The sequence below is a fragment of the Notechis scutatus genome, chromosome 2 (genome assembly GCF_049901735.1).
Source record: "Notechis scutatus isolate UNSWTSFEM ecotype Mainland chromosome 2, rNotScu1.2, whole genome shotgun sequence".
Classification (NCBI taxonomy): domain Eukaryota; kingdom Metazoa; phylum Chordata; class Lepidosauria; order Squamata; family Elapidae; genus Notechis; species Notechis scutatus.
Window position 1 is genome coordinate 92,451,045 of NC_142010.1, and position 18,636 is coordinate 92,469,680.

Below are 18,636 nucleotides of genomic sequence, written 5' to 3' on the forward strand. Positions count from 1 at the left end.
TGGGTTAACTATTTCTTATGAAGATAGCTATGGGTAATGCACCTTTTACATCTGTCCCATCTTTAAGACTGTTCCTCACCAATCATTGACCTATGAATTCAGTTGTTATCTTACCTAGCCTTTGTAAATTTTCAACTGCATGAGGTCATTAGACATTACCAATGGCTCTTTTCTTTGCTGACCCATTGTGTGTCTGGAAGCCAGCACTACTCAGGAAACATCTGACTAACTCTCCATTGCTTAGGAGAATTTGCTATAATCTTTTCTCTCTGCCTCAAGCAGGGTTGAGATTGAATTACTCATAAAGAAGATAGTCACATCACTTCTGTACATATTATATTTTTTATTATTAAAACCAAAATCTCTGAAAATGTTCAACAAAATATTATACAAATTGCTGTTTGATCATAATATTTGTGGAAATGGAACTATATGTTGCTGCTTCAATAGAATGGCTTTACATATCATGAATGTTTGTTAATTTTTCTGATGAGCTCAAAAACAGTGGTGGTAGTTGCACACAAAGAAGGAAGCTGTAACACTACTGCACATTTCTAATGTCAACACACTGGGGAGGTTTTTCAATAATATGAAGAAAATCTCCAAGATGCTTTTAATCTGTCATTCCAACTGAACAATGCAAATATCTTCTATCAATCCATTACAATCAGTATAATTCATGGTTACTCATGCAAATGAAATGAGTAACAGGAAAACTAACATCCATAGCAGCAATCACATCATTATTTTTTTGCATCACTATTCTTATCATTACTATTTTTATCAATCTGTTGCCCATAATGTATATAATCATCATCTGGAAAAAATGGATTTCCTGATTTAATTGTAATAATTCATAGCTAATGATCTGACAAATATTTTAGACACTGTTGAAACAATTGCAGTTCTAAGCATTTTTGTACAATGGAGAGCACTGATCATTTAAAACTTAAATCTTTTGTCCGGGGTTAGTTTCTATATATTGCAAGTAAAATTCAGGATGAAGCAAAATGTGTTGATAATAGAATTTCAATTATTGTCATCAAGACTTTGTCATACATATTGCAAATATGAAAAATGAACATGCTTCTGAGCTCCAAAATGTTCATACTGGGTATGATTCAGATTAAAGTACACATTTTTTAAAATCCAGATTGTAAACTGGATGCTTAGTTTTTTTTTTCTACAGGTGCTTGATCTCATCAACTTTCAGGTAGCACATAACCTTGGTTAGAACATGCTTCATGATACATGAGCTCATTTTTTAATACTAAATGATACTATCATGATTGATGCATTTCTCTGTCCTTATTAATCAGGCTACATGCTACAGTCATGGATTTGTCCATAGATAAGAACATTAACAAAACAAAAATAAGAAATGAATGTATTAAGGACTCTGGCATCATCACAGAGTTTATAATTTAATATTGTTAGAAAGTGATAATGGCTTCAATCTCCTTTTATGACATGCATTAATAAAGCCCCCAAAAAAAAGTAACATTAGTTATTTTTGGCTAGCAGCTGTTGTAAGCATCACTGCAGATAGGCGATATGTTCTATAAGGGCTTGTTGTGGTTACCAGTTTTGCCAATCAACTGGGCTAAGAAAAAGGTCTTATCATGCCATGATAACCTTCTCTCCTTGCAAGGTGTCTTGTTTTATAAAAGTTACACCTCCTTACAGCAGAAGACCTTGAACAACACTGAACAAAGGAACTTAGCTAGCAGACTTCTACAGGGTGGATTTTCATTTCATGTTGTTTCTTTTTATTAGCATAGAAGTATTGGAAGGAACTCTAAGAGCTTTCTGATATGCAAGAGATGAATAATAGGAAGACTGTGTCATCGTGGGAGGAAAGAGGAACTATTTTACTAGACTGACTCTTAATCTTTTCCCCATAGTTCAAATTTATTCTCAAATATTTTTTTACAAAAACTCACAACCTCAATTTAATTTTCCTCCCCACTCCATCTTCCCAATCTGCAGTCTCATTTTCATGTCTTCTGATTCCAATCTAATAGCTCAGCCCACATTAATGTGTACTTGGAGCACAGCTGCAATCCATGGAAAATTAGAGTCACAAAATATATGCAACTATGGAAACTTTTACTGAGAAAGTAAAAGGAAATAATATCTTTGCTTTTTGTATGATTAAAAGAAAATTAAAAATAGATCAACATTCAGATTAATTTATAATACACACAGTACAGTAAGTCTCCACCTACTTAGCAAAGATACTAGGTTGATTAAAAAGTTGGCAGGAAAAATAATGCTAAGGATTTGTTACATTATGGCTACTAGATTTGGAGGACTATTAGTCAGCAACATTTAGTAGCTGCTCCCATTTAGTAGCTGTCTGGACTTTTTCAGACCAGATCTGTTAACCTTACTACATTAGTGGCTAGCCTTTAGTTTTAATTATTATTATTTAAATTCAAAATACTCTAATTTAATCTATAAGGCAACTCTTATGAAGGTGGACAAGTCATCTGAATGTCAGCTGCTGATTTGACTCAGAGCTTTAGTATGAAGCAAACTTATTTATTTATTTTTATTTTATTTGGTTTGTCAATTGCTTACAAGATAATAGGTATAAGTAAAAACATAGTTATGAATACATGGATACATATAAGAAAAATAAAAGAAACAATAGGACAGGGACGGTAGGCACATTGGTGCACTTATGCACGCCCCCTACAGACCTCTTAGGAAAGGGGTGAGGTCAATAGTAGAAAGTCTAAGGTTAAAGTTTTTGGGGTTTGGGGAAGAAACCACAGAGTCAGGTAGAGTATTCCAGACATTGACCACCCTGTTGCTGAAGTCGTATTTCCTACAATCAAGTTTGGTGCGATTAACCTTGAGTTTGCATTTATTGTTTGCTCTTGTATTGTTATGATTGAAGCTGAAGTATTCATTGACAGGTAGGACATTACAATGTATGATTTTATATACTATACTTAGATTGGACTGAAGGCAGCGTAGCTCTAGAATTTTCTAGGTCTAGAATTTCGAGTCTGGTGGCATAAGGTATTCTGCAACGAGTAGATCACTGATCAAGCTATAAAAACCTCAGGGTCAGTTCTAGAATTTAGTTTGTGATAAAACTAGATATAGCAAGCAAGTGCATTAGGCTTTTCAAAAGAACAAAACCTATCAATGTCAAGGAAATAAGTATATGCTATTTAGAACTAATCTTCATCTTTTATTTTAAAAATTAATTCCTTTCATTTTATTGATCGATCCTTGATTTTGATAGAGTTAGATAACACTAATATACAGAGTTCTCTCTCTATGGAAAGCAATTTAATACTGAATTAGGTCATACTGAAAAGAACTTCATGGAACTTCAGAACATGAAGATATCAGATCCAACTCAGAATTTACTTGAATCAGATACACATTTTTATTAAATGTGCTGATTTATATATTTATGTAAAGCTTTACAAAAAGTGAGACTGCAATAGGAGAAATTTGAAATTGGTCTCTCCCTAGTAACCCCAGTGGGGTTAACTCAACATCTCTCTCTGAACAATTGTTTGCATTGTGCCTCAGAATTTGTGAGAAATATGTTGTGCTAAGAAGTTATATGATCTTTTTTTCTCTTTCTTTTCTTGATTTTAGACAAAGAACTCTCCTACAGGAATTCAGAAGAGTTACTTTCAAAAGATGAATTCTGCATGATATATATTTAATTTATTGCAGCAGCTAAACTTAGATCTAAAATTTGCGAGCTGTGTGTCTAATATATAAATTCCAATCTTTGGCTACAAATTCTGTCATCCTCATCCTATATGTTGAGGAAAGGCTCATATAAATGTTGGTTCAAAAAAGTTGCACCTGTTTAAATTTCATGCAACATTGTCTACTTAACTCCTTCATGCTGAAGCAATATTAACGTGGCATCATTTTAATAGTTTAACTCATCTCCAACTATCCTTAAATGGTTGAAGCTGGGAAAAACATTTTTAATTTCCTTACATCTTTCTCCTATATCATTAATTATTTGTCTACTCCATCTTTCCAAAGACTCATGGACTCAATTTAATTCTCCTCCCCATTCCATCTTCCCAATCTGAAGTCTCTTTCCTGCTATATAGTAGAACAGGTATGGAGTGTGGATCAAGCAGTCAGTGTTTCATATACTAAACTGTTAGAAAAAAGAAGAAGAAAATCCCGCCAGCTAATTGACAAAGAAGAGAGAGAGGTGCATAGGGGAATCCCTTTCTGGGGTTTCAGTTTGCAAAAAGGCCATGGTGGCTGCACTGGAGGGGAATCACATAATGTTATCTGGAAAGTTACATATCTTGACACCTACAGTACTTCAATGATGATCCTACTTCCAAGGTTTATCAGTGGAACTAAAAAGCAGTTGAGCCAGACACAGGAGGGACACTTATGAACTGGAGAATCCCTGGGGGAAAAAAATCTCCAAATATATTCTACAAGATATCTAAAGGGCATCTAAAAGTTTTCTGAGAACATGCCCATCACATTACAAACCCAGTTACAGTAGTATCAGGTTTACAACTTTCTGTATAAAGACTTTACAGTTAATGTGCTTTATAAAATATAGAACTATGAATGATATTTTTAAAATATATTTTCCTTGCCAATAATACATAATCTGTTGTAAAAATATAGCTAAAACCTTATTGAAAATATGATGGTCACAAGTTAGAACAATATAAGGAAAGCTACTTGTTGCAGCCCTTAGTTATTTTTCCCCCAGGAAAAAAGAAGTCATGGACTTGGCACTACTTTTCATATATCTTCATTCCTGTGTATAATGAACATTTTTCCTTAAACCAGGAAATCAAATTTAATTCTTATATAGCTTAACTATAAATGTTCGATATTTATTTTGTATGTGTGACAATCCAGCTATAATTCCGCAGTTAGTTCTTAAACTCAACTAAAAATTGCTACAGTATGTTCCAGAGCTGATTTTATTCACTTTCAGGAGAACAAGTGGGGAAAATAGTGGCAATGGTTTTTATTGGTGATGGCTAACATAGTGTAGCATAGGATGTGAATCCCATATTAGACAGTTTCCTGTTGGTGTATAATGTCTTCCTTGTTTAGGAGCCTTTGGGAATTGGTTTGGGAGCCTCTGTGAATGACAGGCTGAAAGCTAGTTGCATGTTTATCTGCCACTGGTGGGTAACAGACCTTCCAGAATTGGGCTGGAAGATCTCCTAATCTCTTCACCTCCTGTTTAGCTTAACCATAGATCAGGCTCATTGTTTAGCTTATCTGAAATAAAACGCTATTTTGCTAGAACAAAAGGTATGCTAACAATATCTTAAGGCAAATAAGAAAATGGAGACGTCCATATGTAGAACAAAGTTGTTGGGGGTCATATAAGCATTCCCTCACATTCATATATTTCCAAGAGTAATTTCTTTCTGGGTTCCTTTCTCCGTGTGTCTTATTGCAAAACTGTGTTAGGCAAATAAACAACCCTTAATAAGTTCAGTTAGAGGTTTCTGCATATAGTGGATGTACTGATTTTAAATGCTAACTCTGTGACTGCTGCTGAAAGCAATTGTATTTGAATCAGTAAGTTCAATCTTAACCAAGATTATTTGGAAGTAAATTCCATTAATACTTTCAGTAGAATTTACCTCAAAGCTACTTCATTAGTATTGTAATCTTAAAACACTGTTTTGTTTGCATTTCATGAGACTTCCATTTGAAAAAAAAATGGCACAGTAGTGTGAAGAATATCATGGTTAGGTCAGTTGACTGAAATTGTCATTATGTGAATGACATATACTGCATACAATTTAAAATGTAGTCTTGGAGTTTGAAACCTCAAATTTCATTTTAAAAACACCAACCTACCTTTCATCATGCCTTTCAGCATCAGCCATGTTAACTGCTAACAAAATAGCTCAAAATAGCAGGTTGAATCTTTATTTTTAAACATTTGCATCTGAAAGGGGCAAAAACATCAATAGGATGTGATTCCCCACCCCCAATCTCCAAACGGCAGTTGTTCACCCTGAGTCTTAATATCCTTGTATTAAAAACTGCAACTCTCAGGGCCAGTGAAATCAATGCTAGCTTAAAGATTTCTTGGACTTTTAACACTTTTATATCCCAGAACACTTAAATGTAATCTGAGTTGCTTTAACTATGAAACTATGAACTATGCAGTGACTTTGTTTCAGCATACACAGGCCAGTATGGCTGGTTTTGTGCTTGAAAACTGTAGGTACACAATATACAAAGAACAGCCTGCACATTTCAGCTTGAATGCAAGATATAAAAATTAGTGAATGTTTTGTCAAATAAAATAATATCTTATGTGTTGTACTGAGCAATGATTTAGAAGAGTTGGGTATTTCATTCCCCTGAAACTTTTCAAAAGCTTGAATCTTCGATCCCTTTAGGTCAATTGGAACAATAAGGCAAAACCATTGTCCTATTTAGCTAAATATTTTCCTGACATTTTCTGCAAAAAGTGTACTGTAATTTGTTTTTAGGTGAGTCTCAGTTTCGTATGAATAATCACCAGAAGAGGAAAAACCTAAACTGGACTTTTTGAAAGCAAAAAAGGGAGTGATTAAATACTTTGAAAAGATATGAGGGAAATATTTTGGAATTCCTGTGAGAGTATCACTTCTCTGCTACATGTTAAAGCAGTCTTTAGAGAACCAATTTTTTAAAATTCAACTCTTAAGGCAACTGCATGCACAGGTTTGGTAAACAATGGAACAGGTAGACAATTGGCTTCAAGTCCTCTAAATATTCTTTCAAAGCAGGCCATCTTCTTTTATAGTAATGTTTTTTTTCAAGTCAAAAGCAATAAAACACTAGGCTTACCTATACAGTAGATTATGGTATTGGCTGTCTTGATTATTTCCTCTTTCCATTGCATCAGATATATTCGATTTTACTCAGCCCGCAGATGAAACTCAACACAACAGCTGGCACTTAGTAATCAAATAGCAAAATGTGTCAAAAACACACCTACACATGCTTTTCAGTTTCACTTTTGGTAACCCTTCTCTTGCACAGGCCCTGCCCCAAATTATTAATTTCACTTGAGCATGCTTGAACATTTGCTCTGGGTGAAAGGGAGAGGCTATAGTGGCATTTTTGAAATGGACCAGCTTGTCAAATCTTTGTCTTGAAAAGTAAGAACTTTAGCATACATGGAAATACCCTTTTGCAGGTAGATTCCAGATTGTAACTATTTTGTTAGTGGTGAAAAGAAATGTATATTTCCAGCAACAGTCCTGATGAATGGAAAGTCTTTCCTTGGATAAACAAATGCCTGAATCTGGTACAATACATTAGTCACTGTTCTACATTTATTGCCCAACAAATATTGTGCAATAAATATAAATAAATAATTGTCATGACAAGTTCTAAACAAATTAAAAAACCCATTTACCATGTTATATTTGTGTCAGCTTGTAAAAGTAGCACAAACTTTTCCAGTACCATCAAAGGAAAATGTTAACACAATGTGATGATACAAAAAACACAACGGATGATTAAAGCTACTGATGCTGTGTTACCATATGCAAACCAGCTTGCTAGAGTCAAAGCAACAGATTTTTTGTGATTATCTAATAGAATGTTGAATATTATTTCAATAATTTAAACTTCACTAATTCATTAAACTTTAAGCAGCAGTTCTCTCTGGTCAGATTTTATTAGCATGCTTTTAAATTAGATAAATTCTAGTCAGCATCTCTTGAGAGAGGCAAGATTGAGTGTTGCATTCAGAGACACAGCTCAGTTTGCAGTAACATACAAAATCCTTATACATTGAGTCTGTCCAAGTAGTAAAAAGCTTTCATCAAAAAAGACAATGGGGAGAAAAATCTTGACTTCATTTCTTCAGGATCTCAGTACATATAAAATCTCAGATTTCTAGACTGCTCTTCAGCTGCTGTTACATGACATTTTCAAAAAGCTGTAAGGACCTCATGATATTGTCATCCTGGAAACAACAAGAAAATACAATATACATATTTAAGCTGCTGACACAGTTTTGTCCAGTCTGCGATAGCAATGGGGGATTGTTTTTGAAGGCCCACAGATTATCCGTTTTACACATTATCATGTATGAGTCTGAATATATGGCGGGGCAAAAAGTGACGTTACTCTGAAAAAGAGCAGTCAAAACAAAGTCCAGTTTATGTGATCCCATGCATCTGTCCTAATGGTTTTGTGTGTTGTTCATTTAAAACATTAGAATGTTATATTGCTTTGGCTGATTTTCTGAAGTCTAGTGTCTCTCTCTCTGTGTGCACATACATCCTCTAAATATGCTGTTGTGGGGTTTTTTATTTGTTTGTTTGTTGCTATAATGTTAATACAGCTACACAAGTTTAGCAGACTTTGTGGGTGAAAGCTTTGGACCCTATGTGTAACCAAAAGCTCCTGCAAAAAAGAGGAACATTTTATCCCTGACCAATTGGCTGAAAAAAACCAACCCACCATCCCAAGCAGCTCTCTTGTCACAGCATCTCTGTGCCTGCCAAAAAATGGGCATAAGCATGATTCTGGTCTGATTTTAATTCTTAAACTCTTATAAAGTTTCTTTGTCTCAACAAGCTGTTAACTATTATAGAATGCTATATAAATTGCAAATCTTCTGCGGTTGTAGAAATAAATTGATATATGTTGCCAACTTTGATGTCCATGTCCTGTGCTTTAGGAAATCATCTGACAATATTTTATAATAAATCATTCAGCTAGCTTATTGTCTAAATATTTAATGCATATCAGAATGGGAATTTTATTTATCACATTTGAACCCAGCTGCACACATACATAGACTCTTAATTAATTTGTTTCAGTTTCACTGTTAGCTACTAGATTTGCTATTGCAAAACAATGGAAATCTGACATGCATTTCATATAAAGTATTCAGAGGTATTTCAATGTGGGAAGTTGCCCAGTCTGAAAAATTAACAGTAAGAGCTTTGGAAAACTGTGCAATAAAAGAAAATTCAATCACATTAGGTCATCATTACTACTAAAATATTAGTAATATTTTTCTTACATATTACCTTTATGTGTTGTATTCACACTCTTTTGAAAAGAAAGATTGATTGTGGTTGTAAAAAAAAATGAATGTTGCATTTCTTTTTAAGATTACCTTCTTCTCCCTCTTCTTTTATATGAGTTTGTTGTCAGTTTTCATTGACAACAATAACAATCTTGTTTCTGATACCTTTGTTGTTATAATTTTTGATTTCCTCTTATAACTTAAAATATATATTTAAAATGATTCTACCTTCTGCAGACTCAAGTTTCTGGATTTCTAGGAAACTGAACCCTGGTTCCTGGTACAAGAAAGTGATCAACCTCTTTCTAGCTCTTTTTTTCTGAATTATTTTCTTCACTTCCATAGCAACTCATTATTTATTAACTACATCATTTAATTTACTCTGTTATTCAGAGCCCCATACTTCAGGCTTGGTAATATGGTTAGTGATAGCTATATATATATATTGTAAAATATGAGAAATATGACTATTACAGTTCAAGATGCCCCAAAAGCTTTCACAGGCATTAATTAATAGTGTGCCATTCAAGTGTTTTTCTTTTATGCCCTAACTCTTCCAAGAAGCAATGGCTAGAAGCTGGTCAGACAGAGAACCAAACTGGAAGTAAGAAGAATTTTCCTGACAACAAGAATGATTAGTGGAACAGCTTGATTTCCACAATTGTTCCAATGTTCCATTGCTGGAAATTTTCAATAAAAGATTAAATAACCATTTGCCCAGGATAGTATAAGGACTCCTGCCTTGAGCAAGGGTTTGGATTACAAGAACTCCAAGCTCCCTTCCAGCTCTACGATTTTATGATCTTCAATTGAACCATAGAAGTTGTTGCCAGGGGCCTGTGATAAGCCTGGAAAAGGGTGATAAATTCTTTTTTACAAATAAAATAGGGTGCATGATGATCTGGGAAAGCGTTAGCATGACAGATCAAACAATGCTGATGAAAGATGGATGCTCAAGAAGGACATATTTGATGCATCTGATGTTTCTCTACCAGAATAGAAGGCTAGTGAAATAGGCAAACATGAACAAATGATTTAGGAGAACTACAGAATGTATAATGTTTATTTATTTTGCTTACCCCAAGGCCTGTTTCCTGGAGATAAGGAAATGTAATTGTAAATCTGAATGGTTATACAAGTTTGATCTGCTGATTCTGTACAACTATTTTGCTATTGTTTGGGGTTTGGGCTTAAATAAAATAGATTCAAATTTGAATTTATTGTGATAGGAGCTAATAGATTTATTATAAATGTTACATTTCTCTTTCTGACAAAATTGCTTGTCATACTGGGTATAATTGGAATTGCTTTGCTCAGATGGTAATATAAGAAATCAAAAAGGGAAAGCAGAAAAAAAACCCTGCCCATGTCTGCTTGGTATTCTAATGAAACAAGGGAGGCTAAATCTAACTTAAAAGAACCAGTTGCAGAGACTGAAACTGAACCTGAAAAATAGGAAGTCTCTCACAGATAATGTCTAAGTAAAGGGAAATGCAATCAGTCTTGCAAGAAGAGTTAGTCACACTTGTTTATTTTTTTTTAAAAAAAGTTAAGCATACATGCATTCACAAGTAGCTTCAGCAAAATGGGGTAACTCTATTCTCCAACATTTTGGAGTATAGAAAAGATAACTTTGTCCTACTTAAAGAAAGGTTAGCAGAACTAGCAGAAAGGTAATCCATTTAGTTATAATGGTGATGGGTGCACTATTGGAATACTTGAAAGGCCAGGTTAGGGACAGTTCATCAAGGAGAAAATCTGTGTGGATGCAAGGAGTTGAACATGACTTGATGGCACATAATCAAGCATGATAAATGGAGTACAATATTGTGTGGCCAATAGATTACTGTATGACAGCTGATCACTCTTTGCAAGTAGCTACAGGGGAGAATCTGGATGCTATGCTCAAGACAGTGAACATGGATAGTTCTTTTCAAAAGGAACAATGAAAAGATAATTTCTTCTTCTGAAGGAAAGTAGGAAATGAAGGATTTTTATTTTGTTCCCACTCTTTTTGAAGTGAGTAATTTAAAGAGGATCAGATGTTTGTCTATTGCCTTGTCTGTTGTGCTAAATGTGGAAACTAAAATGATATTAATGTATTGCCATCATAATATTGAATAAGGTGACCTGGACGCTCAATATTTAATGGAATAAGGAAATTTAATTTTACAAACTAAATATAAGTACTGAAATGAAAATAAACATCACATCGTCCACTGGGAACCTAACTGAGATGTACAAGCAAATGCTTCTAATAAAAATATGAGGGTCCTCATCACAGGACTGTAAAGAAAGAACTAAGCTTCTATGCCCTACTCAAAAGAGTCCCCACTTTACATATAAAGATAGTCCTTTACATTTAATTACATATGTATTTTCATTATATTTATGGTACTTTGGTACATACTTTTGTATTCTACCAAGTATCATAAGCATGAAGAGTTATTTGAAAAGTGTTTATATGCAATGTTTAATTAGCTCTGCAAGGCCCAGGAAAGCAACTGATCATCAAGTATTCTTCTGATAAACAATTATAGGAAGAAAAACATTATAAAATATATGCTATGTATTTAATAAAGTTTAGCTCTGTTTTAATGAAGAATGAAAAGTGATCTCCTAAGGGAATATTAGAGATCTCTGCTGGATGTGAGTTATTCTTAAAAGGACCTTAAGGTCTATAATGTAGCCACTAGAGAAATGAAGGAGTTGTTAGGAAGCAGATGGATTACAATTTTCAATTTTTAATGAAATTCTAAATATATTTGTCTTTTTACACTATTATTTCACTGATCCTTTCAGTTATAATTTGATAATATATATCTATAGTCTTTTCTACATAGAAAGGCAGAAAGACAATGGCTTTCTGAAATATACAGTACTCTTCACTTATCAATTAACTGCCTTGTTTGGCACCTGTTCAAGCTTACATTTTGAAAATGCTCCTGCCTTGCCTATATGGTCCAACGGTATCCTGCTTTTCTGGCTAAACCACATGAGCTTTGCATCACCAAAGCCAGGAACAAAGCCCAGACTCTCTTTTGAGAATGAGCTTGCTTTGCCTACATGAGCTTGATAAGGATCTATATCAAATTGCTCATGACCTCAGATGGGGGATCGGGTGGATGGATGAGTGGAGGGATCTGACCTGTAATGAGAATCTTCTACTTAATAAAATTCTTGGGAAAAAGTATTTGGGTAATGGTGCGGGGATGGGTGTGTATTTTAACAGATTTTGTTCACTTTTTTTTGGAATGAAATATTCATGCCTTTGACCATTTCTTTATTGAGCTCTATTTAGAATGGGACTTCCAAGATAAATAGGGTCTGCCTTCAACTTTTCTCAGTCCTCTTCTATGTTGCTAAGCCCTCTCATGCTCAGTATAACTTGTTTTCTTATCAGGGCCTTCATGCAATAACTTCTTAGAGAAGTTAGACTTCTTCCTTGCATTTACTTTTAACCTCTCAATTTATTGTGTTGCGTTGACATCATTCTTTTCTCTTTGTACATCTTCTCATCTGTGCAAATTGTGCCAATTTCAATCCTGTGCAAATTCAACCCTCTGTTTACACTTTGACTTCATTATTTTTTCCTATAAGCAGAATGTGTCATATAATTTTAAGTTCTTAGCAAGTCATTTGGTCTTTTACAAGACCACAAAGACCTGCCTGTTTCTGCAGGCACTGGGCCAAGATATTAGATTTAAAGGCTCTGGCATGGTTATATGGACATATGGGTATATGGACTTGACCTGAGATTTTCATAGGGAGCCTCAACTTGAGGAGGAGGGATGAATTGATTATGTTTTTATTCTCTTTGTCACTCAAAGTTTCACTGGATAGGTGACTGACTTTATATAGTGGATTAATAAATAAAAAATAAACACATTGGAATGATGTAAAATAGTGGATGAACCACATCAAGATGATTTCTTGACTGGTTTTACTGTAAAAGGAAGGAAGTCTTCCCTTACCTCCTGACATGACTCAATAAACTCATCCAAAGTTACAATGCCGTCTTTGTTTTTGTCCATTTTCTGTAAAGAAAAAGATTGGTTTTGTATTGATTTTGAAGCATAATGTAGAAATGCCACAGAAGCATAGCTCTACAGTTCTGCAGATGTCTACTCCAAATATGTAATAATTAAAAATATGATTTTTCAATGTAGAAACACCTGAATATTACCTGGAAAAATACTTCTACATGTTGTCTTGGAGCATCTTCTTTCAGTACTGGGTAAGTATACTTGCCCATCATGTCATAAATTGCCTTTACTATATCCATCATTTCCTGAAATTATAACAATTAAAACACAAGAGAGATCACAAATAGGATTAATTTTCAAATCCAATACAGCTGTGGCAATAACACCCTAGAAATCTTTTTTTCCCCCTTTGAGTGCTGATTTTCCACAACAAAACAATACTGACATGGCAATATTCCCGGTTAGGAAGACTGTGATTTAAAGCTGCACATGGACTAAAAACCTTCTAATTGAAACAGAATTGTTTCAATTAGCAGGTTTATTGAGTTCATAGCTATGATAAAGACATTTTCAAATGTTTTGATCTTTTCATTAGAAAATGTCTGTTTAGTAACTTTTAATTCAATAAACCTTTCTACCTAAAACAAAATTTATTCAGCATGCCCAGACCTGCTATATTTGGCCTTGTCAGACATCCTGTAAGGCACAGGTTGAACATTACTTGCATTTGCAAGAACATGGACTGGATTTCTCATAACCATGTTTACAGATCAGTACTCTTAATTGTTATTTCTAAGTTAGATCCAGGTATTTTCGTCAGCAGCTTATATCCAAGGACAGTTTTGTATTAGCAAAACCCATTTCTCTTTATCCAAGATGGATTATCTATCTTTTTGGTTTTATTATCTCCTTTTGCTCACTATACTGGATCCTTTCAGTTATAGAGTGTTACTTCAGTTCTGAAGATCAATTTTTAATTGTCACCTAAGGCTGTAATTAATAATATAATTGTTTATTAATGCAAAGCCATCACTGGATATCATCAGTCAGTCTCATCAATATAATACAATCAACAATTATATGTATATAAGAAAATGTAAGTTGTGCTGGATACAACCCTTTGTTTGTCTCACATGTTATGTAAGCAATAACAGCCAAGTGCTGTTGCTCTACCAAAAATAAAAATCTTGCAGCACATTAAAAACTAACAAATCTATTATGACATAAACTTCAAGGACTTGCTGTTCACTCTATCGCACATTTCATTTGACTCTATCTATCAAATGCTTACCTTACTAAACTTGTTAATCCCAAAGGTGCTGCTGCAAACCTCTAGTACATCTCTCTGGAAAATTATGTTCGTGTATTTTACTAACTTGTTTTGTGCATATGCTAACTGAACCAATGAGCCAATGGGCAATTCTGAAGATCTTAGTATTCTGTGAGCTTGGTTGTTTGCTTGCACATATTTCACTTTCCAAATAGTTAATACCATTAGTGTGAATGAGGGTGGAGTTTGCTGCCTCTTTATACATCGTAGCTTGTGAGGTAATGATGAGGGTGTAGTTTGCTTCTTGGTTAGATTTGATTATAGATTTTTGCCCAGTTGTTTGTCTGATGCTGATTCCTGCTTCTAGGTGTTACTATACATTCTTTAAAAAGTATTTTTTGGAAGGAAATTAAAATGTTTTAATTTAATTGTTAAAATATTTTAATTTTCTTGCAAAAATGAAAACAGTATTATACCTACTATATAATCCATGCTAGCTTTTTGAGTAAGAAGTTCTGGCTTTCGTTCATTCTCCCTTAGAAAACATAGCATTTCCTTCAGAATCTCAATGGAACTTAATTGGAAGAGGCCTTATAGATCTTCTAATCCAACCCCCTGCTTGAGCAGGAAACCCTATACCATTTCAGACAAATGCTTGTCCAGTCTCTTTTTGAAAGCCTCCAGTGATGGACAACCCACAACTTCTGAAGGCAAGCTGTTCCATTGGTTGATTGCTCCCACCATTAGAAAAATTCTCCTTAGTTTCTCTTAGTTTCTCAGTTCTAATCTAATTACATTGGGAATAAGTCTCCCTTGGATTAGAACTGGACTAATATATGTAGAAACTCTGCTGTTATTCAGCAGAATAACAAAATACAACCCAGTTATTGGATGAATTTGATGTTTGCCTGTTCCACTTCAAAGAACAGCACAGAAATTCCTTGCAAATATTTCCTGGCATAGTGTGTGGCTCAGAAGAGATAATGAGCTTGTGTAATTTATTGGACATATTGAGGGAAGTTGTTGCCATGTAAATTCGTAAAAGGCTAAAATGGCCAAGTTGACATATGGTGCTTTGTGCATTGCAAATTTGTCTGTGAGATTATTGCTGGAGCCATAAATGTGCTATGTACTTCTCTCTTTGTATTCCTGTTTCTCCAAAGAAAGATTTGCTGAGATGAACAGAGATTCAGTTCTTCCAGAAAGTGTTGTCTGGGACAAGACACCCAGCAATCAGATTGCTTTCTGCTCTGCTATGTTATTATTGTTTTTTGCAACACACACTACTCAATTTCATGTGATGTCTCAATTTGTCTTAGTTTTTTTTAAATATTTATACAGATGTGTTTATATGATGTGATCTGGACAAAGTGAAAATGCCTCCATTCAATGCAGTTAAAGAGAATGAAGTAAGATTTTAAGCTTTATTGCCCAATATGATGTTATGGATACATAAACCTCAGTAATGGAGGTGACAAGCCTTGTCCAAGCATTGTCTCCACTTTGTCCACCACCCCTAGTTTCTATGTTGAATGGGAAAGCCAGTATTGATTTTCCATTTATGACATTTTGAGTGCTGATAGGGTTGGTTGTTTTTATAAGAATTAAGACAACTTGAAGGTGCCAACACATAATTGGAACTTTGATAACTCATCTCATCTTATCATTTCATTTCATCTCATTTCTTTTTGAACTGCATGGATAGAAATAAAAGCCCCTTCAGACAACCTCTTCTAAACATAGGAAGACTGGTGATAATACAGACACTATTTGTAAGTATGACTTAAAAACCCGAGCAAGGCTGTTGTATCTGTGACATGTGTTACAGCCTCCTTTCTCTTTCACTCTATCTCATATTGGCACCTTCCAGTTGTCTTAATCCTTATAAAACCGATAAAACATATTGTATGCTAAAAGCTATGACACTTTTTAAACTAATTGTTTTATTAACGAATAACAGAAAAAATAGATACTTGCTTGTAATATGCCTGTCTTTCAATGTTTATTTTAAGCATTGAGTGGTTTTCTCAGCTAGTCCTGAACTAAAGCAATATGAAAAGCAAGGTAAATTTTAGCTCCAACAGGAAGTGGGGAAAAAGCTTAATGCCCTTTGTTTATATGGATCTAACATTCATTATATATTTTGTACAGCAAGTGTTTGACATGTTTGATAAGATGATTAGAAATGCACAGAAACCAATAATTTATATATACTAAAAGCTAATTCATTATTATGTATTTAAGAAATATTTAATCCAGAGCTAGTAATAGAAATCTTTTAGTAGGTAGGTTGATGCCAAGCCTGAGTTGCATTTTGCAGGTTTAATCAGCAGCCAAAAGTCTGGAGAGGACTATAAACCACCTTACCTCCTTGTTTATATAGCCATCTTTATTTATGTCATAGAGATTAAATGTCCATCGTAGCTTTTCATGAACTGTTCCTCTCAAAAGAATAGAGAGTGCCATCACAAAATCCTGTGAATCCAGGAAAACAAATACAAATCTGATTTAACTGAATACTGATTTGCTTTAACCAAATGAAAATGCTTTCTCTGAACTTTTCAATAGAGCAACGTTGGCAAATGATGCTTTGTTAGAATCAGGATCTCATATAAAAATGTTCATTTATACTTAACAATGCCTTTGTTCAATTCTAAGGTCAGGCCAGTATGGTTCAGGCTCTACCTAGATGGTAGCTTTTTCGAAACAGCTAAAAGAATGGCAAGTCAGATGATTACATTATTAAATTCTCAAATGGTAGACAGTGGAAGAAAATTTTAGGCATGGTTAAGAAGCCTGTGATTGGCATTGAACCAGATATGAATAAATATTTTGATATGAGTTATCCATCTTAGAATTCATAAGTTTACTGTTTAAATGGACTACATCAAACATTTGCATTGTAAAATATAGATGCAACAGGTAAAAAGCCCCAAAGCCCATTCTTATACATCACTTCCATTCATGTTGTATAGGAAATAACTTATTAAAGAGATCCTAATGACCTCATCTCAGAGATTTGCACAGATAGACATAAACACACAAATTAATGCTTGTTACCCATACTAAGGACAAATTACAATTTCTTTACCTCAAACTTCACAGATCCATTCTGCGCTGTATCAAATGCATTAAAAAGATAATGGGCATACATACTAGCATCTGAAAAACACAAATCAATTGAAGATTATATTATTAAAATAACAAAAGTGAACATAGGCAGAGCTGAATTGAGTACTCTCTGGATTCATTTTTGATTCTGAAAGCCATGATATGAAAGAGCATAGCTGGCAGATTGCCATTTTCTAATATGCATAGGTAATTTATGTGTGCTTTCCTTTTTTTTCCAATTCTCATACTTCTCTTTCAGGAACTATAGATTGAGAAAATGTATCTTCAGTTCTGTCTAACTCATGAGTTTTGTATTTTAAGCTAGCTCTTCTCAATAAAAGAAATGCTGTCACTCACCGCCATGAGGGAAAAACTGTGCATAGATCTGCTTGAATGTTTCTTCATTAACAGCTCCACTAGGGCATTCCTATGGGAAAACAAGAAGTAAAGCTGTTTTTAAAAATTTATTTATAGTATCACCTGGTCCCCACTATACCCTTACCATCATATTTCTGGTCGCTGAGTTCTATATGCTTAGAACAGAAGAAACTCTCTTACAGCAGTTTTAATCAGCACTTTCCTCTCTTGGCTCAATAAGTAATTTCTTTTGCCATTACCATGCAGTGAAAATCAAGTTTAAGTCAAAATCCTTGTTCTGTTGGAGGGGGCACTAAAATCCATTTTGCCACCTGGAACAAAAACCTGCAGAGATCATTCTGAGATTGATCCCCTCAGGCAATTAATTTCATTTGATCCCCACAAAAAAAGGAACTGCAAAATCAAAGCTAATTGGAGAGGAATCGATTGTCTGAAGAGGCACAGTTGTTTTGCAATTCACCTGTAGGTAAAACTGTCTATAAATGTGCAGCATAACAAGATCTGATCTCATCTACGGTGGGGAGGGTGACTGTTGCTCATATTAGCACTGCTGGCTGTTGGAAACCAAAGCGAAACAACAGAGATACAGAAAAACACTCTCCCATGCTGCTAACCAGATTTAGGCTCTGGGTATGCCTTCTGATTCTGGTGCTACAGCAGTTATGTTCACCTCTCTTACCTTGCTTGCTTATTGAGAGATTGGAAAGAATTGATCATTAAACAAGAACACTCATTTCTTGTTGTTCCACTCTGCATCATTTGGGTGCCATTGCGACAGTCTCAAGACAGATCAGCCTTAAAGCTTTCCACTTGTACTTATGAAATATCTGGAAATGCAAATTTCCCAGGAAAAGTTG

At 34.4% G+C, this 18,636-nt stretch overlaps 1 protein-coding gene across 4 annotated transcripts in view; it reads right to left on the reverse strand.

Moving 5' to 3' along the window:
* Nucleotides 1–345: 345 nt before the first annotated feature.
* Nucleotides 346–18,636, reverse strand: part of KCNIP1 (potassium voltage-gated channel interacting protein 1) — a 374,993-nt gene continuing 356,702 nt past the window's right edge. For all 4 annotated transcript variants that reach the window (XM_087955480.1, XM_087955479.1, XM_087955481.1 and 1 more), the window contains 6 exons: nt 17,759–17,828; nt 17,382–17,452; nt 16,658–16,765; nt 13,221–13,325; nt 13,009–13,071; nt 346–7,960 (listed from right to left, as the gene is read on the reverse strand). In XM_087955480.1, coding sequence (XP_087811606.1) covers nt 7,913–7,960; nt 13,009–13,071; nt 13,221–13,325; nt 16,658–16,765; nt 17,382–17,452; nt 17,759–17,828 — 465 coding nt within the window. In that variant the 3' untranslated portion in view covers nt 346–7,912. The remainder of the gene's footprint in view (nt 7,961–13,008; nt 13,072–13,220; nt 13,326–16,657; nt 16,766–17,381; nt 17,453–17,758; nt 17,829–18,636) is intronic.